Source organism: Dendrobium catenatum, unplaced genomic scaffold, assembly GCF_001605985.2.
Source record: "Dendrobium catenatum unplaced genomic scaffold, ASM160598v2 fragScaff_scaffold_1200, whole genome shotgun sequence".
In the NCBI taxonomy this organism is placed as follows: Eukaryota; Viridiplantae; Streptophyta; class Magnoliopsida; order Asparagales; family Orchidaceae; genus Dendrobium; species Dendrobium catenatum.
This window is the reverse complement of record NW_021319662.1, coordinates 224,853-248,265: the sequence shown is the minus strand read 5'-3', so window position 1 is coordinate 248,265 and position 23,413 is coordinate 224,853. Positions and strand designations below refer to the sequence as shown.

General features: G+C 35.1%; 1 protein-coding gene across 7 annotated transcripts in view; it reads right to left on the bottom strand.

Annotated features, from left to right (window-relative positions):
- Window positions 1–19,531, bottom strand: part of LOC110102881 (BTB/POZ domain-containing protein At1g04390) — a 31,221-nt gene extending 11,690 nt beyond the window's left edge. For 5 of the 7 annotated variants that reach the window (XM_020831372.2, XM_028699015.1, XM_020831375.2 and 2 more), the window contains exons 1-6: window positions 19,285–19,531; window positions 10,075–10,201; window positions 5,107–5,623; window positions 4,870–5,000; window positions 4,367–4,797; window positions 3,059–4,213 (exon numbers count right to left, since the gene is read on the bottom strand). In XM_020831372.2, coding sequence (XP_020687031.2) covers window positions 3,059–4,213; window positions 4,367–4,797; window positions 4,870–5,000; window positions 5,107–5,623; window positions 10,075–10,201; window positions 19,285–19,514 — 2,591 coding nt within the window. In that variant the 5' untranslated portion in view covers window positions 19,515–19,531. The remainder of the gene's footprint in view (window positions 1–3,058; window positions 4,214–4,366; window positions 4,798–4,869; window positions 5,001–5,106; window positions 5,624–10,074; window positions 10,202–19,284) is intronic. The other 2 variants (XM_020831373.2, XM_020831374.2) reach the window with 2 other exon arrangements.
- Window positions 19,532–23,413: the final 3,882 nt, after the last annotated feature.

Here is a 23,413-nt window from a genome sequence, read left to right as displayed (position 1 = left end):
TTATCCATTTCAAAAATTCCTCAAAAAGGTATTGTTTAGTCATGATGATAATTGAACTCCTTAAAACAATCTTCTTGTAATTTCCTTCTATTTCTTGCTCCTTCCTCCTACTCTTCCCTCTCTTCTTAGTTATTCTTAAGTACTTCATAAAAGGTCAAGATTATTTTATGCTTCCATGCCAATTAAGCTTTCATGCATCAACTTATATAACCACCAACTCAATGAAAGCTTACCTAACTTATACAAAATCACCTAGTCCATTTTCAAGCTTTCACACAAGAAGCTTGATACTGACCCCAACGTATGATTCATGCATGGATATTGAGTCAATATCTAATCCGTCACCTAATCCATTTTCAATTTTTTACACAACAAACTTTATACCTACCTCACCATACAATCCATGCATGAATATAAACTCAATACCAAACAAATCTTCCCCTTGACTCAACATTATGACAATAACTGGATCTCTCATGTAGCAGATCCTCCCCAAAATGAGCTCTAAGCTCCAAAAACCTTGAAAGGCTCAATCTCACAGTCTCATCAAATGTAAATGTCTTTCAAGCTAAGTACCCATGGAAATGTTGTGTACCATAAATGTTGCACTCTACAAAGGTACATCTAAACTAAATTATGCACCAACCACTGATTTCATACACTTGAAGTGGCCATCTCCTCACCTTAGATACTGCAATGGCACAACCTAACACCGGGATAGATTTACAACAAAAGATCGATCTCCTCCCAATAATCTCCAAAATTTTGCCCATGGTGCCTCTTCTAGCTTTGAAATCTTTCCAACAGCCTCGAAGCTAGCTTTCCTTTGCTTCTCCAAATTTCAATGCTTCACCGACGTCATTAAATCCAACAAATCATCATTTAATATTGCACTGTGCATCACATAGCTCACCAGCTCTATTTACCTTCAAAATAACCATAAAATGCATAATGTTCAACTCTATTTGCCTCCAAACAATTAAAAAGGACCCTTACAGACCTTAAGAGCATGAGCATTACAAAATAACTTTTATCCTCCAACACTTGGAGAACTTAAGGATATTAAATCTTTTCTTAGATCTATATACATTCTAGCCAACAAAACAATAACAATATTCTGTCTCATCAACTTTATAGTGCCAAAATTTACAGCATTGCACACAATTCTATTTCTCATATCAACGCAGCCACCAGAACCTAGCTCACACAAGGAAAATATCACCACAATAAATAAATATGAATTGAAGAAGTTTAAGTTTAGAATCCACTACTCTTCGCACCTATATCCGTCAATCCCCAAAGAGAATCACAAATATCATAAGAAAACCGATATACAACAACATATGCATTAGCTAAGCACTCCTTGTGATTTCCATTTACATGTTCTTCATTTCTCCTCAAAGAACTAAAATCTCTCTAAACATGTCATTTCCTCTTACGATATAAGCAGGTAATAATCTTGAAACTGCCACAATAATTAATCCAATCATGGTAAGAGGTAGAACCTTCCTCAAAAATCTCCCCATAACTAATAATCCCTCAATTAGCTTTAATTTCCTGTACACTCCAGCTTAAAAATCGCGTCTTCAAAAAAAGTATTTTTTTTACATCATTTAAGCTAGTTGTACTCTCCCAGGCAACATGGTGCCACAAAAATAGGTGTAAGAGCAAGATAAAGAGCATTATAACAATAAAATTCAATCTTTGCCATCGACAATCAAATTAATATTCCTTAAATCTCAAATAACGAAATTAAAATCATTCAAATATGATTTAATGGGCATACGCATTTTCATATGAAACAACCAGAATTTCAAATTCTAATAGAATTTACTGGACAGATTTTTGGTTATACACAAAAACTCTTACTTAAGCCACAAACCTCTTATGGTTGTTTCCTTTATGACCTCTGTTAAGATGTCATCCGCCAAATATAATTGAATTTCTAAGAGAGCCCTTTCATTCATCTTTATTTTTCTTATTCACTCATAATTTCAAGCACCTCAACATGCCTCATGAGTGCTTTCACAAGGCCTACTTAACTAAAACACCACATAACTTGGCTCTCCAAATTCCAAAACTCTTTGAGCCATCGAACTTTTCAATCTTGAACTTCGTGATCATCTTATTCAATATAAGCCTCCAATCTGATACCAGTTATTAGGAAAAAAGTATGCCTAATTTTAAGCCGCAAAAGCATTAGCCCAAAAACAAGCAAAACAAGTACAATGAACCACAAAGAAACTTTAAGGGGGGATCAATCTTTATGATACGCCTATGTCCGTAGGAGAGGAAAGAAGATCCGATCTACTAAAAAAAGCCACAAACTTGGTGTACATAAAAAACATTCACCAACCCTTCACAAAATTCAAACACATCTTCAATCAACAAAGAAAACAGAAGCCCAAAGTCTTTTGAGAAAAGTAAAAGAGGATTAACTTGAGAGAGATAACAAACAAAGAAGATTAAACAAATATAAAAACATTGCCGACTTCAAAAGTTCCCCAACAAAGTATCATCAGTTAGTCTAGACAATACATCGAATTTAAAAAAAAAAAAAGAGCCTCTTGTGATCTCCTTCTCTTTGTTTTTGCTCATTTCCCCTCTTCTCTCTCATCTCAATTCCCTCAGAAAAACTCAAAATTGCATTATGCTTTCATGCCAATTAAGCTTTCATGCATCAACTTATATAGCCGCAAACCCAAAGCAAATGTATTTATATAAATTGACCTAACCCATTTCCAAGTTTTCGAACAAGAAGCTTAATACCTACCTCAACATATAATTCATGCACGAATATTGAGTCAATACCTAACACCATTGCTTAGAAAGAACCACAATTGATGTATATTTTAAGTTATCTAAATAACTTTAACCATCTTTTGATCACGTTAATTTTTCCCATCATTTTCCCCATAATTGCACATCAAAATCACCACCTAACCTAAATTATGAATCTACTTTGAGGCAACACTCGAATTTGTGTTGTATTAACAAAGTAATACATCTGAGAAAAATAAACTACCAATTCATTAATTTTACCAAATATTAAACTTACGAAAGATGATGTTCTGCTGGTTCAAGTGCATGGCTAAAGTCGCAGTTTGGGACAGGAGTTCCCCATTCTGGAAGTTTTCTATTAAGCATATATGACAGGGAATTCAAGCCACAGCGCTTTGCTAGAATACGTACAGATTTTACCTCATCATCTTCAACAATAATAAACCCCGTATAAATATAATCCAGAATCTTCATAAGCACGGAACTATCAACACGTTCAGACAGTTTTACTTCATGTCTGAAATTTGTTCCGTGCTGCCTATTTCCTTTCAAAGATTCACAATCCAATATATTCTTCTTAATGAAAGAATCTTTAGGAGGTAGAAGATAAGAACAGACAGCCACGAGAATGGAACCATGAACTCTCAAAGGCTGACCATTTGTAAATAAAAATTGTATGTCAGCAAGTTCATTTTCAGTGAGTGCAACGCCCATCCGTTTGCCAAGCTTGCTTGGAAAGCCATATAGCCCAAAGAAGCTTAACACGTATTGAGCATACCATCTGCTTCCAGGGCTGTAAGTGTTGTCTAATATACTGCTAAGACTCTTGAACAAAGATTCAACCAAAACTCCCAAATTATTGGAGGTGACATAGTCTCTTGAGATTATCTTGGAATAATCGCATATGAAGTTAGAGAAAGGTATCAATTGTGAAAGTATCTGAAGACTGTGAAACAAGATCAGGTCCCCACCTACCCAATCTTCTATATTACTCCAGCAACATAGTTTTCCATCAGAAGCACCATGCAGATGAGAAGTAATATTTGGCATGCTAACATGTGTCTCATTTTTCAAGCACTTCCTAATGATATCAGCCAATAGATCTATACCTTTTCTTTGAACTATGAACTGTTGATATAATGGCAAAGTTGAATAGCAAGCTAGACTTACAAGGTTAATGAGAGTATGAAGACTGTATGAAACTGGAGAGGCGTCACCACTAAAATTAAACATCAGGGAACCTAATAACTTCTCAAGGTATTCAGTGCCGGAAGTCCAGGCCACTTTTGCTATGCAATTTCTTGCCTGTGATGAAATGAACTTGCAGGGTGAAAAAACCATCAGTAGAACTGCCCTAGAAATAGGCTCAACTTCACATAAATTAGACGATGAGCATGTTTTGCCATTATACCAAAACTCATTGGCCATTAAGCTGTTTAAAAAAGGAGGGAAAAGTATAAGATTCACGAAAACAGTAGTAGAATGCGCATTTCAACAACACAAAGGAATATAATACATGTAACAGGAATGTGCTGCCTACAATGAAACATGAAAGTGATATTTTGGACAAGTAGGAAAAGCATACCAAGCAATGTTAATAAGTACTTCTAAGTAACCCGATTTCCCATTATAGGGAAGAAAATCTTCCGCACAATGTGCTGCAATATATCCAAGAATATTCCAAATGTATGATCTTATTTCTATACAGCTACTAGAAAATTCAGCTATTATGTCTTCTGGATGGAATACAATTTCATTTCCGAAAGCTGTGCTGGTATTGCCTGTAAGAACATCAAGAAGGATCCTATCTACCTTAAGCTTCCAGAAATAGGAATGATGAATCCCAGCCCAGCGCGTCATTAATGCAGATTGACATGCTTCCTTTACTAAAGTCATTTGATCAGGGGGTACCTTTCTAGAACCCAATGAACACCATTCACTCATTGCAGCAAATATTCCTTGAACAATGGAGTCACAGTGACTTTTGGTTAGCTTCGAGCATCCCTCTTGAGATCTCTGTTAAGAAAGGAAGTTATTATGCATTATGAGCAGTAAATGTTACAAAATTCTCTGCTTCATAATTTGTACCGATAATTGTTGACATATTTTCAGTGCTTCTACTCGAACGTTATAATCCTGTGAACTTTCCAGGGCACAGACAATTTTAGAAAGAAGCTCTTCGTTCTCTAAAATCTTCAGTGCCCCGTTACCACAAAGAGCTGAAACAAACTAGTGTGTTTCAATAAAAAAGAAGATTAAATTGAGAAACTAATCCACAAATATGTATGCGACTAAATATAAAGAATGGACAAAGTTTAATGATACCTAAAGCAGAACACAAGTTCAGAACACCAACAATTATTTTAGAATCTGGATCAGATAATCCGTCTCCCAGTTTAGCCATCAAATTAGAGTTGCTCCAAACACAATACCTAGAGGAAGGCCACTTCCACAATATAGTCTTAAGAAGTGAACTCATTTGTATGAAATATTCAGATGATGATATTCCAACAAGATAATCCTGTAGGCCAAGAGAAATATTGTGTACTATATTGGCCTTTTCCAAAGCTTTCCATATTTCCATGTAGACCTCAGATCTCATGTGACCAAGGTTAGTCAGGATGCGATTTAAGGCAATTGCAGATGAAATAATAACCACTGGGTGAGATAATGACACCAAGCGTGATAGAGCAAACACTACCTCAACCACATGATACTGACGTATAGAACTCCCTAAACTGCTCAATAACTTATTTACAACTTCAATTGTCAGGCTCAAATTTCTTTCATTTTCAGATTGAAGGATTCCTTCCAAGGCTACTAGCATGTCCCCAATGGAGTCCTGGCATCAATAATAAAAAAGGCATATTTAAAAAGCTTGGTATATACCAACTTAATATTGATAAGATTTAAAATGACCAAAATGTACCACCAAGGAAAAGCATGCATACAATTTCCACTGAAAAAAACAACGTAGAAAACAAGAGGCTTCAGGCAAGAAAAAAAATATATTACCAAAATCAGGTCTTTAACTTGTGTCAACAGATGCAATTGAATTAAACCTTCAATTCCGAACAGGCTTCCTATGGTCTATAGTTTCCCGAATGTAAATCTAAGATGTGATGCACAAACCAACATTATTAAAAGTAGGCTTTAGGAGCGAAGTAAAACGATGTGCTGGCCATATGAATCACTTGTTTGTGAAGCACAAGCTTGCAAAAAAGCGCTTGTTATGTCACATCATAGCATTGTCACTCAAACTCATGAGTATATTCTTGATTTTTTTAAGCATTCTTCTAGCACCACGTTATTTATATCATTTATATATTTTATTCTTTTTTTAATTAACATTTGAATAGTAAGAAATTAATATTATTATATGTATCATTATATTTGTTGATAATTTTTATTACTTGATGATTTAAATTTGATTGAGTAATAAATAATTATATATACATAATATATATGATTATAAATCATAAATACTCGTATTTAATAAAACTGGCTTTGGCTTTGGGCATGAAAGCAAAAGGAATCCTTGTTCATTGAACATATTGGCAAAAACCATGCAAAAAATATCACAATCCACAAAATCATAGTTACGCAAGTCCTTTGTCTATATTAATCACCAAGTGTTCCCACAAGCCAATATGACCGAATGCTATGAAGATGATGGAAGACAAATACAATTTCACAAAGAATTGCCACATAATAACATATTTACATAAAAGAGTTAAAATATCATCCATTTCACTAAACTAACAATCCCAATGAGTCCAAAACACCAAAACAAGTTTAAAAACCCCCTCCCAGCATATCATTTAAGTTGTCTCATGAGGGGTGAAAAAAATTCATGTGATAATACGATTGACTTTAGCAACTTTAACACACAAAATGAAAATATTTTTTTTATCATCATATTACTAAAGGAGAGGCTTTAAGGAAAATGAAGTGTAGAAAAACTATTGGACCTGATAATATTCCAATAAATGCATGAAAATGCTTAAGAGATAGAATAATTTTTTGGTTTATGAAACTTTTTAATATTATTTTGAATACTAGAAAGATGTTAGATGAGTGGAGGAGTGTGTTGGATCCTATTTTTAAGAATAAAAATGATGCACAAGAGTATGCGAATTATAGAAGAATTAAGTTAATGTGTCATACATTAAAACTATGGAAGACAGTTATTGAACATAGGTTACGACGTGATACTAATTTTTCTCAAAATTAATTTGGATTCATGTTGAGTAGGTCTACTATAGAAGCTATACTTTTATTGAGAGGTTTGATGAAAAAGTATAGAGAAAACAAGGAGGATCTACATATGATATTTATTGATTTAACTAAAGCATATGATAAAGTTCTAAGAGAAGTGCTTTGGAGAGTTTAAAAAAAAAAGAAGTTAATAATATTTATATTTAAGTTATTAAGGATATGTATTCAGGAACGGTTACCTGTGTTCAAACACAAGGTGGTTTGGCCAAGTATTTTCCTATTTATGTTGGATTACATCAAGAAACAGCTTTAAGACTATATCCTTTTGCTTTAATCATGAATGTTCTAACTAGACATTTGCAAGATGTATCATGGTGTATGCTTTTGCGGTGTATGCTTTTTGAGGATGATTTTCTTCTTGTTGATAAGACAAGAGATGGAGTTAAAGGAAAACTTGAATTATGGAGGTCAATCGTACAGTCTAAAGATTTTCATTTGAATATAGATATAGAATTGTGATGAAATCAAGAATTATGTACTTTTTATTTTATTTGAATAATCGTGTATTTTGTTTTCTTTTCTTTTTTTAGCTATCCTATGATTGGAAAGCATCCAATGATCATGGTAGGTGTGCATATGGCTTGGTAGACCTTTGGTTTGCTGGCTCGATTGGTCCCTGGCTGCTGGTGGTTCTCGAGTTGGCTGTTTTGGAGCATTCGGTTTTGAGCTTATTCCCTAAGTTGCTTGAGCTGAAGTTTAGTAGCTCATTATTATCCAAAAAAAAAGGTACATTATTATGAAGTTTACTTTTGGAGTGGCCTTGTCCCTTCCCCTTCCCCTTTTCTTCTTGTCTCTTGGAGAACCGTGGCTTACTTTTAAATGGTGGCTGAATTCAAAGTAATAACTTTATAATAAATGTGCTTTAAACTCTTGGGAGTTCGGCCAGCCATTGTTTTTTCCGTGCTTTGATGGTTTCCCGAGCCTGTGTTGCTTTGGATTCTAGCGGGCTGTTTGCTTACCGAGACATGAACTCCTTGGATTCCTGTTCTGGTTTAATGTGGAGCTGAATTCCGAACTGGGAAGAAATTTCCCGTGGCTTTGCTGCTTTGAACTCACGGCCTGAGGTGCTGGCTCCTTGGAATATATATATATATATATTATTGTAAGCTATGTAGCAACAATACTCATATTTACAAAGGTATGTTGTATCGAGCACGCGTCGGATACGGACACGCCTCCGATACGGCACGGATATGTGTCCAAAGCCGTGTCCAATTAAAATAGTTTAAATTTGACAGGACATATGTATCGGTTACGCATGTCCTATTAAAAAATGAAAGAAAAAAAAAAGACAGCCACTCGATTTGCCATATTCATTTTTGCGACCCGATCGATTTGGCTGTTCATTTCCATGACCCGATCATTTCCACGAGCAGCTCTAGCTAGGGTTTCCATTTCCGCGAGCATCCTTCGTCTTCTGCATTGTCGTCGAAGGAGTGGCTCGACGACATGAGCATTGAAGCCGAAGGGATAACCTTCATCGATGGAGCGGCTCGACGACGCGAGCAATGAAGGTAACGCGAGCAGGTTGACACGAATTGAGGCTTTTTTAGTGCATTTGTGACGCAAGTAGGCCGACACAGTGAAGGTATGGTTTGCGACAAGCTTTTCTAGTGCATTTGGCGTGTTTAGTTCTCATTATTCTAGCTTCTATCACTGCAATGACTTTTTCTAATTATCGATATTCCTCATAATCCGACGATCGAGTTTAGACGTAGGTATGTTTTGTTTAAACGATGTGTTATAATTTTTTGAATTATAATTTGGGTTATAATTTTTTCATATAGGTTTGGGATTTGGAGAAGATATAGTGCAATTTTTTGAGTTAAAATTTTTTCATATGGGTTTGGGAAACTATTTGAAAGATTAAGCTATAAGCCTATAACCTAATTTCATTATTTAATTGAATAATGTTGGAGGCTTTGAGCATTCTATTTGGAGTTCTAACTATTGAACCTATAATTTGTGTTGATGATTCGATTCTTTCGTAGGATAATGAACTTAGTTTGTGCTTGTATTGATTGGCTAGTAACTAGTTTTCTGTAAACTCTTTTCGTTATGCTTTAATTTTTGTTCATATCTATTTTCAATGTTTAAAACTTATGTTTTCATGCATTTTTTGTTGACTTGGGAGTTAAGGTTAGATTTCAATTTTATCTAAGTCTTTTATTTTATTAGCAGCACGCCAGGACCCCAATGTTGTCTCCAAGTAGAAGGCTGCATCAGGGTGTGATAGGCCTTCATGCCTGCCAAGAAGACAGTAACGGTAGATGTCATGTGACACTGCGATAAAAAAATTTTATTTCTACTTGCCAAGAAAGATAGTCACGGGTCTTCAAGTACTCACAAAGTATAGTATTTCCCCGCCTTCCAAGAAAAGAGATTACAATTACTTATATTTATGCCTAACATATGTTCCTGCCAGCAAAAAAAAAAAAACAATCACAAGTACTTATTGTAAAATATTTATGCAATCAGTTTAATTCCAAAGGGGGGTATGATGGGGGCATGTATAGAAGATTGCCGCAAAGTTATGGGCAAGGACATGTTAGAAAATGGGTGGCAATAGGAGGGAATAGAAGGAACAAAGAAGAAGACAAACTCAAAAGGAGGAAGAGGATGGAGATCATTGTTCTTTGTTCAATGGAGGGTTGGAGTTGTGAAAAGATTGGTTAATTAATCCAACCAAAATAACCCATTCACATTGGTTTAAGGATATTCATAGATTACAAAGATAAGCTTACAATCTATTATCTACAAAAACCATCTTCAAATTACAGCATCCACCCAAAAAGCAAAATACACAAAGTATCAAAAACAACGGGGACATGATGAATTTTGCATATGTTAATCCATTTATATCTCTTTGAAGTAAGTTCTACTTCAAAGAATACTTCTAAGAAAGCATAAGACATTTATAAAAAAAAGTATTTACAATCAGGACACATGCTTATGCTCTTCTCTAGCAAAAGATTAACTGTTATCATCATTAGTATTTCAATAGATACTAATTACCTTTATTAGAGGATGTTGCAAGGTAGCAGAAGACATACACTCGATAAAAGCAACCATTGTTCGAAGAGCATAACATTGAATTTCAGCATCAAGGCATTGCCATCTCTTACCTTTCCCATCAATCAGCCTACCGCATGAGCAAAAACAAAATCAGAAAAAAAAAAGAGTAACAAGTAAAAAAAAAAGAGTGACAAGTAAAAAAAAAAAGATTGGCAAATCTTAAAATGGCTAATAAGAGACATCTATTCAATTCATGTAAGTTTCTAATATAAAATTCAATAAACAAGTTGTAGTAAACGATGCATACAACCTTTGACGTGATTAACTAAGTGCACCTTCAATTGGATCATCATATGGATACAATTTAAAGAATGGTTGAGACTTGGTTGCTGTTAGGACAGCTTTTTCTAAACTTTACTTTAACATTTCCATCTGACAACAATTTTTTTAGATTTTAAGAAATTTCTATAGTGAGAAAGAGCTTTTCACAGCCAGATCCACTACAGTGTGGCAACTGTAAAAAATTTGTTTGTTTACATTTTTGGAGGAACTACGGCATAAATGGATGCCTAATATATGTATGTCATCTGAATAGTAGGTTTCTAGCGTGACTTCCGGTTTCACTGCATGCAATATTTCAAAGCAAACATTTTTGTTTAGCCTCTACCACCTTTGTTTTGCATGATTTCAGCATATAACCCTTCAGAAGATTTCAAATGGAACAAGTTGTTCATTAAATTGAGATATTGTGTTATGGGATAGGAGATCCTATGATTATAGATAAGGGATACTAAGGAATATAAAAGGAGATTTAATTGAATAAAATTTCTTCTTCTAGTTTTCAATTTTGTGCATGCAATTAAATGTGTGATTCCTTCATGTGGGATACAAGTGCAATTACTTGATCCAAAGAAAAAAATCTTTTATGTACGTGAGTTTTGAATTTTTTTGGTGAACTATTTCTTTAATCTAACATATTCTACATAACTCATTATTAACTTGCTATTAATCTTTATTTTGTTCAAATTTGGCACAAACGGATTTTTAATTGTGGTGATTAAATTGTAATTACTCTTGAATTTGTGAGTCAAATGTCATTGACATCTTTGAATTTGTCATTACATTGTTCGGGTTTTAATTCTCATATTTACTATTTGCATTTAAAGAAGGTAAATCATTAGTTTCTTTAATGGTTTGTGATCTATGAAACATAAATTCCCTTGTGTTATCTGCATATGTTACATCATTCTAGTTGTATTAGAAAACCCTTAGCCTAAACCAACAAGAATTAAATTAATAACAGAGCTTATAATTTGCATCATTATTTCAACTAAAAATAGGATATATTAATTGGATCAATAAATAATGTAATCTAAACAGAATTGGGTAGTTAAGATTTGAGAAAATGACAAGTTATTATCTTTAGGTTAAAAAATTATATTTTTTATTCAATTGGAGGTATAATCTTAAAAAATATTCAACATGGATCGAAAATTTGTAAGATTTCAATAATATATTTGATTCCCATGGAGCAGATGTGTAAAATCAAAATCAGTGGGAAATGTTCAATTATTTTGGAAAAGGTTGCTACTAAATCACCAGAAGCTAATATGACACTTAGACTTAAGAAGCAACTTACCATTTGGTGAATATGAGGTTCAACAGCAAGTACAAATTAAAGATTGTAAACAAAGTAAAGATAATGTGTTTCAACATTATGCAATATTTATACATCTTAGATAAATATTCGTTGACCTCATATGTGATTCACATGATAAGCATATCAAATGCAACAATAATACTGGAAGTCAAATATAAGTTCACAAAGAATTGCCCATAAATGTCATATAAATATAACGATCATTTTGCCAAAAAGACAAACCCTAATACATCTAGAATATTGAAAGAACTCATAAAGCCCCCTGGTAGCTCGGTATTGCTCAAGTTGCAATACAAGAAAATGATGTACACAAGTGACAGGATTTGCAGGAGATTCGCGCGCGCACACACACGTTTTAAAATAATAGCAATATATATATATATATATATATATATGCACATGAAATATACATGATAACAACAAAATACTATATATATTTATATAAATTTTTTTACATATTAAAATAGATAACACACGTAATAGTAATGCAACCCTCTAAAATATATCAGCACAAGTACTATAAAAATAAAAAGAAGTTAGCATCTCTCCAAAATAACTCATGTAAGCGAGGTTCTCAAGTTAACTTTCAAATAGAACAAATTTTTAAATCGATAGCACTAGAAATAGAAAACTTGCAAGCATAAGATAAAATTGGAGAAGATTCACACATAACAATGTTGGCTTTGTTGTCTCAGTTTATGTGTCAATATGCTTAGCTCTCAAGATCAAACAATCCAAACATTGAACTTCTAATCAACAAATCAAGTCAATCAAGTCTAGACCTCCGAACTATAGTCCACAAACTAACTATACACAAATCAAATTATACGTAGTTGCCAATCTTACATCAAGAAGCCAAGACAAATCTGCTCAGGCTATACCCCATTGACAGGCACACTTCGCATAAGATCATAACCAAATGAGCCAACATCCACACAAACATTAAATATTCAAAACACAAAATCCCCGAGGGTCAATCTATTTTTTTGATCAAAATGCTTCAACAATAAAAACAAACAAATTCAAAAACGTGCGAAGCCTCAACAAGTTGAGATAAAAAAAGTGAAAGAATTGTTAATTCTTTGGTCTAAGGCAGAGTGACAGAGAAACGATTGAGCTCTTAGAAATTTTTAAAGTCTTCCTCTTCAATAAGTTAAAAGAAGGTACTGCGAGGTAGGCCCCAACACAACACGTGTGATTACTCAGCCAGCTTTCCCAAAGCTTCTCTAGTCTGACAAACCTCCATAATGCAAACTAAAGAAATATTTAAGATGTTAATGATTAGAACAAAGATATCAACCTACTAGGTTCTTTAACTCCAAATCCAATATCCTTGCCCCGATGATAGGTTAGTTATTAGCATAATATAACCAAAAGGTTTGTTTATGAAGAAATTGTTAAGGGGAAATTGAACTCAAATTTTATTCCTTGGAATCATTACATATATATACACTCTAGGAGAATAAACAGAAAAAGAAAGACATTTAATCAAATTAATTATAATAAACATAAGAGGAAAATCATTTAATCTAATTGATTCTAATAATTATACCCCGGATCTTGGAATCAATGCCATGGATCTTGGTGTCAGAAGAGAAAATCTCCAACTCCAACCCACTGATTGCTAATATGTCAAAGCCGTGGGCCCCCTCCCTGCTGGGTGATTCAACACTCCCCCCCCCCCCACCCTGCGCGAAAGTTGGGTTGTGTAGGTTGTACAATCCTAACTTGCAAACAAACTTATCAAGTAGAGAGCCCAATAATGCTTTTGTTAGAATATCAGCAAGTTGTTCATGAGTTGGGGTATATACTACAATTTCTAAGTTATCTATTTTCTGATCTATAAAGTGTCTATCAATGGTAACATGTTTTATTCTGTCATGACGTGCTGGATCCTTAGCCATATTAATGTGGCTTAATTGTCACATTTCAACTTTATCATGACTTCAATCTTTATTCCTGGTTCAATCAATACTTGTATGATCCAACTACCTTCACAAATAGTAATTGTTAGTGCTCTCAGTTCAGATTCCACAATGCTTCTGAAAACAACATATTATTACTTGCTCCTCATGTCATAAGTTCCCCCACACAAATGAACAATATCTTATGGTCGATCGACTGTCAACCTGGCTTCCTGCCCAATATGCATTAGAATAAAAGATCAATTAATTATCTTCATTTTTCTTGAATAATAGCCCATTTCCAGGAGTGTTCTTGAGATATCTCAAGATTTGATATATTATCTCCATGTGCTCCTTCATAGGATTACTCATATATTGGCTCACCATGCTCACAGTAAACCCAATATTTGGACAAGAGTGGGAGAGGTATATAAGCTTTCCTTCCAGACATTGATATCTTCCTTTATCTACTGGAACCCCTTCCTTTTCTATCCCAAGTTTCTTCTTAGGATCCATAGATGTACTGATTGGTCTGCATCCTAGCAGGCCAGTCACCTTCAGTGGGTCTAAGGTATATTTGCATTGGAAAACAAATATATCTTTGCTTGATCTAACTACCTCCATACTAAGGAAGTATCTAAGTGATTCTAGATCTTTAACTTTAAACTCCTTGGAAAGAGCCTGTTTGATCTTCATTATTTCCTCTATATCATTTCCAATAAGTATGATATCATCCACATATACAATCAGTACTGCTACCTTGTTTCTTTCTGACTGGTTCATAAATAAGGAATGATCTGCCTAGCATTTTCTAAAATCGTGGCCTTTTACATACTTTGATAATCTTCCAAACCATGCTCTATGAGATTACTTTAATCCATATAAGGATTTTGACAGTTTATACACTTCGTAACTTCCATAAGACTTCTAAATCCCCATTGGAATCTCCATCTAGACTTCTAATTTCAAATTCCAATTCAAGAATGCATTCTTGATATATATTTGATGTAGGGGCCAATCTAAATTTGCTGCTAAGAAAAGAAGAATCCTAATGGTGTTGAGCTTTGCATCATGAGCAAAAGTTTCATGATAGTCTATTCCATAAAACTGAGTGAATCCTCTTGCAACCAGTCTACTTTTAGCCTCTCAACACTACCGTCCTCCTTATGCTTTATGTTGAACACCCATTTGCAGGTCACAACTTTCTTTCCTGATGAGAGATTCATAATTACCCATGTTTGATTTTTCTCCAATATCATAATTTCTTCTTTAACAGTCTGTCTCCTTCCTGGGTGATTCAAAGATTCCTGGATATTGGTCGGAATTTGCACATCATCCAACTTGGAAAGGAAGACTTGATAAGTGTCTGACAATCTGCTATAGGAGAGAGAGTTTTCAATTGGATGCTTGGTGCATGATTCTTTTTGGTCATTTGACGACTCTATCTCCTTTTGAACTTCCTCATTTTTCTCCTCTATATGAATCTCTACAGTTGCTAGAACTATTAATGGAGATTTGACATGCAAGATGTGTCTCACTACTCTGCATATGCTGATTTTTTCTTTTTTTCCTTGACTATACATAATGTTGTTCCTTAATTAATGTTCTTTGCAGTGATTGATTAGGACTTATGGGTGAAGGTTGAGACGTAGGAGATATAACTTGGAAAATACTCGCGGTTTGAATTTCTTGTGATATTTGTTGATTTTGACTGGATTATGTTTGGTTGCATAATTAGGAATTTCACTCCCAAGTTTGAAATTCTCCTTCACTCTACCCCTGAATTTCAGAACTAGTGAAGTATGGGTTGTTTTAAAAAAATGTGACATCCATGGTTTCAAATACCTTCCTAAAAGTTAGGCAAAAGTATTTGTAACTCTTTTTGTTGGGGAATACCCAATAAAGATGCATTTTTTTATCTTGGATTAAGCTTACTCCTATCATGTGAATAAATATGAACAAAAGCAGAGCACCCAAAAACTTTAGGTGGAAGATTTGATGATATGAATCGAGCATGGGGATTAGCTTTGAGTAGAGTTTGTCTAGGTGTTCATTCATATATATGAATGCATAGATGCATATACAAAATCATTCAAAACTAAATATGTACATATGTATATGAATTTATACATACAAACATATGCTTTTCAATCAATTCTTCAGCAAATTCAATTCGAGCCATTAAGCTTGATCCAAGAAGGGCTCGGCTTTTTAGTTGGCTCATTGGCATCAATTCAAGCCAAAAAAAATTGATCAAATTATTTAGCATCTTTGACCTTCAAAATAAATTCAAAACGATAATGATAGGAAAGTTCAAGCTAATTGCAAAACTTGGGTCCTTCATGAGGAGCATAAGCAAGTGGTTAATAGAAATGGTGAGTATGACGTCAAGAGAGAGATATATTTGCATGCAATTTAGGTAGATAAAAAGAGAGAGTGAGAGAGGTAGTCTAAAAAAAGCCAAAGTAGCCCATTTTAATCCCAAATTGATATATTTGATGGGCAAGCAATAGATGGAGGAGGAGGTGGAAATATTAGACAGGCAAGGGATTTCGTTAATGGGGAGATAGAGAGATGTCAAAAGAGTGGGTCGGAGAGAGAAATCATAGACTGAGAGAGATAAGGAGAGATTGTAAGGGGGTGGTGAGCAACAAAGAAAGAAGAAGAGCTACAATGCTTTAATCAATAGGACCATAAAGGAGGTGGCTATCAGTTAAGTTCCTCACTTCCTTTAGCTGAAACAATGGTAAGACCCTAGATCCTTTTCATTGATTTATCATGGATAATTTCATGAAATAATTATTATTATTTAAGATTGCATATCTTACAGACAAATTTATATGACTATAAGAATGTGATATTTCATACTTTCATTATAAATTCGTGGACTAAGGAAAGAAAAGTAAATGATGATTGAGGTTCTATAATCATGTATAAGTTAATTAACAATGATTATTTTTATAATAGGTTATTGTTTACCTATATGTAAACATAATATACGATTTGGGGAAACAAATCTTTAAGGATTATCTATAGGTAATTCCACATTGATCGTGTCATGCATGCACACAACGGTATTGTAAGAGATGTAGTCAAGTTAAGATTACCAATTTCATTCTTGTAAAGACATGAGGATGATGAAATCTAACTTCATATAAACACGTTCTTATCATAAGCATAAAATATAAGCTTAATGATGCTTTACCCTTGACATAACTCCATGTAATGCTATTAAGATAACGATAATTAATAAGCATGCTAATCATTAGATTTCTACATGTGATATAATTTACTTTGTTATTTATTAAAGCACATAAACTTTGAATTTATTGTGCTATGGTGCTTGGTAAATCAATTGTTTGTCTGTTCAATGATGGTCTTATTTACAAGTGGTTGGATGTGTTTGGGAAACATAAAGATGCATTATTTATTTATATGTGCATTATAATACATATGTGAAAAGGTTATTTTCCGCAGATGTTTGATTGTTTATGTAGTTGATGTCGAGGCTAGTGTGATTTCTTGCAACGATATAACCTATTATATTGGATGGTATTAGTTACCTATAGCTTCATGCATACTAGAAACGTGATACTACTTTGGTAGATAGAAACACCACTTTGATGGCAGGGAATATAGTACTTCATGGAATATAGTACTTCATGGACCCATGTACACATTTTGTGTTTTGTGAGTTATGCATGTTTGCTAATATGTCAGTGATTGTTTGATTTCCTAAATCCTTGTTAATCATGAAATTGATGTGCCTTGTGAAATGAAATGCATGATGAAAGAAAATAAAATATATAACAGGAATGTCCTAATATGAAAGATATAAGATGATATGCCATGATTCCTATTTCATGCCTTATTTAACCAATTAAATTGTGTCTCATGTGCAATATCATGTTTAAATGGAACATCATGTTTTATTTAAGCTAACTTGACTTGTACATCATGCCATACTTGCTTAATCAGTTAATAAAAACTAGTAAGATATGTTATATAATTTAAAATAAGAATTAACCATTAGGTCAATGGACTCCCACCTACATTATCGTTTCAGACAAGTGATCCTCGAGTAATTGCAAAATACCTAAGGAGCCATTGAAAGAACTGATAAGTTAAGCGTGGTTCTAGAACATGTTTGGTCATGTTGTAATTTGTCACTGTTAAAGATTATGCATTATTGATGTACCATGTAAATTCATTTGATATAAAGTTCCTGAAACATGTGGTTATAATAGATAGATCTTGTTTTTCTTAATTATAAGTTCGTGGATGATTGAATATATCTTTTTGGATTTAGATCTCTAAGATGTCATGATGTGTGTGTGTGTCTATATACCTTTAGTCATCATTGTCTTTAAAAATATTGCCGAAGTGCCCCCTATAAGTAGTGAGCCTCCTTGGTTTCCCCCAATTCTTTATGGAGAGCCCAAATTTCCCCAAAGGTTGATGAATAACGAAACGGAGATGAAGATCGAACTCTAGTAAAGAGGAGAGGGTCGGGTTTTCCATATCTCAACAAGGTTTGGTAAATCCTTGCATATAGATGGTCATCAACTAGTAATGAACTTTGTTAATCAGCATGATAAGATGACTTCCCATAGATGGTGTCTAACTATTACAAGTTGAGAATGGCTTTCAATTCCAATGGAGCTTTAGATGAATTGATTATCTACAGTCTTATATTGTATAATCTACATAATTAGCTAAAATAAAAGGTCAACAAGCCAACTTGAGAATTTTATCCAAAGGAAGACCATATGATGCTGAAATTACTAACTATGGCTGAAGTTTATAAAAGCTAAATCTTGAAACCAACTAAGGAGTGTTTTTTCCTTAGGAATGAAAGAGAGGGATGAAAACCCTTTACTTTGCCTCCTTGAAGTGATTTTACAAGCATTTAGATGAAGGGGTTTGGTACCTAAGCAAAACATAGGATGGATGAATGAGCCAAATCATTTGCATAGGACCAAAATGCCCTTATATTGAGGACATTTTGATCCTCTAGGAATTGATGATTAGAGAACTTAGCCACGACTTTTTTTATAATAGTGTTAGAAATCTTGTCCCTAGCAATAATGAATGGATCAATGGAGGAGATAACCACCAAAGTTCGTTATGATGCAATCAAAATCGAACATTTGGATCTATCAAAAAGGCGTTAACATGTCACAAACATGAGAATGGTGCTAATAGGATGTGTTTTATCGAAGTTTATGATGATGCAATCAAGTGGTGTAAAGGCTACAAGAACCGCCATCCTGCAGAACCTCATTATGCTAAGATCATCTGAACACAAGCCATGAAGCTCTTTATTAAACCATTGCAATTAGCCTGGAACTATTGTTTGTGCACTATCACGTGTAACCATGCAACGCTTCATATCAAGTTTATTCTGGTAATATAACCATTCCTTCAATCCATTCAACCCAAACATAGGTTATCAATTCCATTACTCTTAAATGTTTCTTATGAGTCAACCAAATTCTAAGAACCGCCTAATCTCAGCAGCACTTTCTCAATAGTAAAGCGACACCTTTCCAGTTCCTCATCAATCAACTGAAATTGTGAGTAGGGAAAGCAAAGCAAAACGCAGTAAACGAAAACGAGAAATGGAACCGAACTACGATTTATAACCTGATGCCGAGGGACAAAGCATCTTGAAGGCGCCGGCGAAGCTTGAGCACGTGATCACTGAGCTCGCGGTTCTTCTCCCTCCCACCCTTCGAAGAGCCCATCGCCCAAAGGAAATGATTGCTCAGCAAGCCATGGGAAAAAGAAAATGAAACCCTACGCCCTTCAGGCTTTCGGTTCGACCGACTTAGACGTGAGACAAGCCGAAAGCGCGCGTCCGATGGATTGGTCATTCCTACGCGGCGGGTAGATCGGATTCGGGTCACAGTTCTTGATTGAAAAAAAAACTTAGCAAAAGTTGGCTACACTTCGTAAAGAAAATTTGCTCATTCACAACATATTTTCAATGTGACTTTTCTGAACGTATGCAATCTTATTAAATGTTTAATATTTAAATAAAATTTAGATGCTTTTTGATACATCATGCAAAAATTATCTTGATCCGGCACGAATCTTGAGGCAAAAGCTAGTTGGAATTTTCAAAAATTAAATTTGAAAGCACCCGAACTCCGATTCCAGCGATCTTATAGTCAAACTGAGCGTCTCGGAAATACGAACCCAACGACACCAAGATCAACCCAATCCGAGCCCAAATGAGGCTGAATCAAGGGTCCAAAGCGCTGTTGTAAGGTTCAAACCGCAATTTGAGTTACCAAACGGTCTCCGATTTTGACGAGCTTATACTCGAATCGAACGGATCGACGAGAGGAATCCAACGAGCCCAAAATCATTGAATTCCAACATCATTAAGGCCTTCAAATGACCAACGAACGGTGCATGATCAAAGGATTCGATATCGGCTGTCCATTCAAACAACTCCCAATTCGCCCTTGATCTCACGCCTATTTACGGGCTATGCCACTCCAGAAAAAACTATAAATAGAGCCCTCATTCTACACCAAGGGGACTCAAATGAAGATAGAGAAGAAGAAGAGAAGAAGGAGAGGAGAAAGGGGAAAAGGAGATTCCTCACCTCCTCGACCACCGTCGGAGCTCTTCCTGCCGCCTGAAGACGCCGGAACTCTGCCGGATTTTTGGGAAACGCCGGGAATTTGCAGAACTTTGTAACTTTGTGAGAAGTTGATTGTAAATTGATCGTCTTGATTTGTAAGATGGATCAACCTTTGTACTTCAAACAAATACTAGTGGAACTTTACAACTAGGCGAGGCCCCGTGGTTTTTTCCCTCTTTTGGGTTTTCCACGTAAAAACTTTGATGTTCACTTTCTCTTTTCTGTTTGTGTGCGGAATACTCGTGCAACGCTAAGACGAATATTTCCTAACTCTACCGCCGCGTATATTCTAGCACGCAACAATTTTTATTAATTTTTAATATTTAAATTTAATAAATAAAATAAAATTATTTTTAAAATATTAATATTTATTCAAGCCGACTCATTGGCTCACGAGCAAAGCCGGCTCAAGCTCGAACTCGAGCTCGAGTTCTGGCTCTACTCGTTAGCTCGATAAGCGCATCTCGTGAGCCCATAAATGAGTCGAGCTCGAGCTGACTCGGCTCACTTACACCCCAATTCACAACTCACCTCATGAAGGAAGATAAATCGTCAAAGTTGTAATGCCCCATGACCTAAAATAAAAGAATTATCTATTTTTGTCTTTTGATTCATCTATTAAGGCTTCTATATAATACATTTAATATAAATTATTTCCAGTGAAAGCAACTAAAATCGTATATATCAAAAGACTTCACTATATTTGTTGCGGGCTAGAATATACGTGAACATAGAGTTGTAATTCTACGTCTTAGCGTTGCACAGATATACAGCTCACACACAAAGATCACAAGATTTTTACCTGGAAAATGCTGGAAAGGGGAAAAACCACAGGGCTTAGCCCAGTTGAAAAGATTTTACTAGAATTTGAGTTGAGTACAGTGGGCTGACTCGTCCCAGAGGGCAATCAGATTACAAATGTCGACTGTATGGTTGAAGTCTAGTGCTAAATATGACGTCACTTGGAAGTTGGGGCATCAGTTAGTAGTGCTTAGTAGTGCGACAATGACTTGGCAGAATTCTAACGTCAGTTGATGGTCTCGCGGAGTTTAGGGCCTCAATCGGTGGTCCGGCAAGGGCGATTACGTCATGCGTGGTCCGGCGAAGGCGAGGGCCTCAAGTGGTGATCCGGCGAAGGCGATGGCATCAAGTGGTGGTCTAGCGAGGGCGACGGCGTCAGGCGATGGTCCGGCGAAGGCGACGACATCAGGTGGTGGTCCGGCGAAGGCGAGGGCCTCAAGTGGTGGTGCAGCGAACTCAGGCGATGATCGAGGAGGAGCTTCTTCATTCTCTTCCTCTCATCTTGTTTGAGTCCCCTTTCAAGATAAATAAGGGTCTATTTATAGATTTTTGGAGTGGTATGGTCCGTAAATAGGTGAGAGATCAAGGGTAAATGGGGGAATGGTTGGATGGACGACCATGTTGAATCCCTTAATCATGGACCGTTTGATGGACATTTGAATGTCTTAGTGATGTCGGATTTTAATGATCCTGGGCTTGTTCGATTCGTCTCGTCGAGCCGCTCAATTTGGTTATAAGTATGTTATGTTTGGAAACCATTTGGTAATCCAAATTGTGGTTTGAATCTTTCAATAGCGTTTCTAACCCTTAATTTGGACCCGTTTGGGCTCGGATTGGGTTGGATTTGGTGTCGTTGGGTTTGTATTCTTGAGACGCTCAATTTGACAAAAGTTTAGAAATCGGAGTTCAGATGGTCCTATTTTTAATTTCGAAAGTTTCCAACTTGATTTTGCATCGAGACTCGTGCCCTATTAAGATAATTTTTTGATAATGTATCAATATTCATTCATCAAAATCACATTACAATAGTCGATAGACCACATACAATTAATAATCTATTTCAAGCTTCTGATGATAAAAGAAATAAAGAAAATATTAAACAAAAGAAAAGAAATCTTATAATACATATCAACCTCGCTCAATAGGATCCCAGCTCTTTCTTTGTCCTGAAATTAATAAAACTATATAATGAACTTACAAAGCTCATCAAACAACAAAATCTTACCACTACATTCAATGCAAGACCAAATTATCAATATGTATAATCAGTCTAAACTTATATCAATTATTATTCCATCAATATAAATAGTACATGTACATCAATCCATCTTTGCATGAATAGTAATCATAAATAAAACCAATATGATCAGCAATAGAAAAACGGTTTAGTAAGCCAAAAAAATCATCAATCTGCCATAAAATCAATAATGTATCAAATAATAACATGTTTATTAATCGATATGTCATATCAATATGTTGAGTTCATATACTACATAAATATGTCTATTAATGTCCATCAATATATATATTATGTCATGTTGTATTAGTATCAATGAAGGTCCTATAAATTTTTCTCCAATTCTAATTATCAATTAAATATGTGTTATCATGTAAATGAAATCATAAATGTGATTTTGAATAACAAGACAGGACATCCAGCTAGTTACATGATATTTTATTGTGTCCTATATTTGGTCAAAATCTAGTAATGATTGTGGGTCTCCGAAAGGATTCCGCTCGTGTGGTTCGAATGCAAAGGGTGCGATCACACTATCCCGAAGGACAAAATGGTCGTAGACCTTTACACTCGGCACAAGCAGGCCGATGGAAGAGCAGATGGAGTTATAGATACGATTAGCCATGGAGGATAGCGGGTTTTCACCTACGCACCTCGATGGATAATAATATCTATAACCCTAAATTCACGAGATTTCCCTCATTCGATACATCAGCTCGAATGAGGTTTATTTGATTGTGGGGATCGGTTTCCTACGGGCGCAAGCCCCCGTAGTTAATTACATCTTAGACCTCGATCTAAGAAAACTCTCGATTAAGGACATTAGATTATCTCCTCTAAAGTGGGTTTAGTGCAAGGGATTTCTAGGTTTTCCTAATCAAAGGGGAATGTCCCAACTTGGCTCGATCAGTCATGCAAGGTTCAATCAACATCCGGCCGGCTAAGAAAAGTGGAAACTAGAAAAAAAAAGGAAGAGAGACAAAGCACCTCAAGCAAGCACGAGAGGAAGAAGGAAGTGGCGTCGTCTGTGTGACGCGGATGGGTAGGATTTATAGCCTCTGGAAAAGTAGAGAACTAACCCA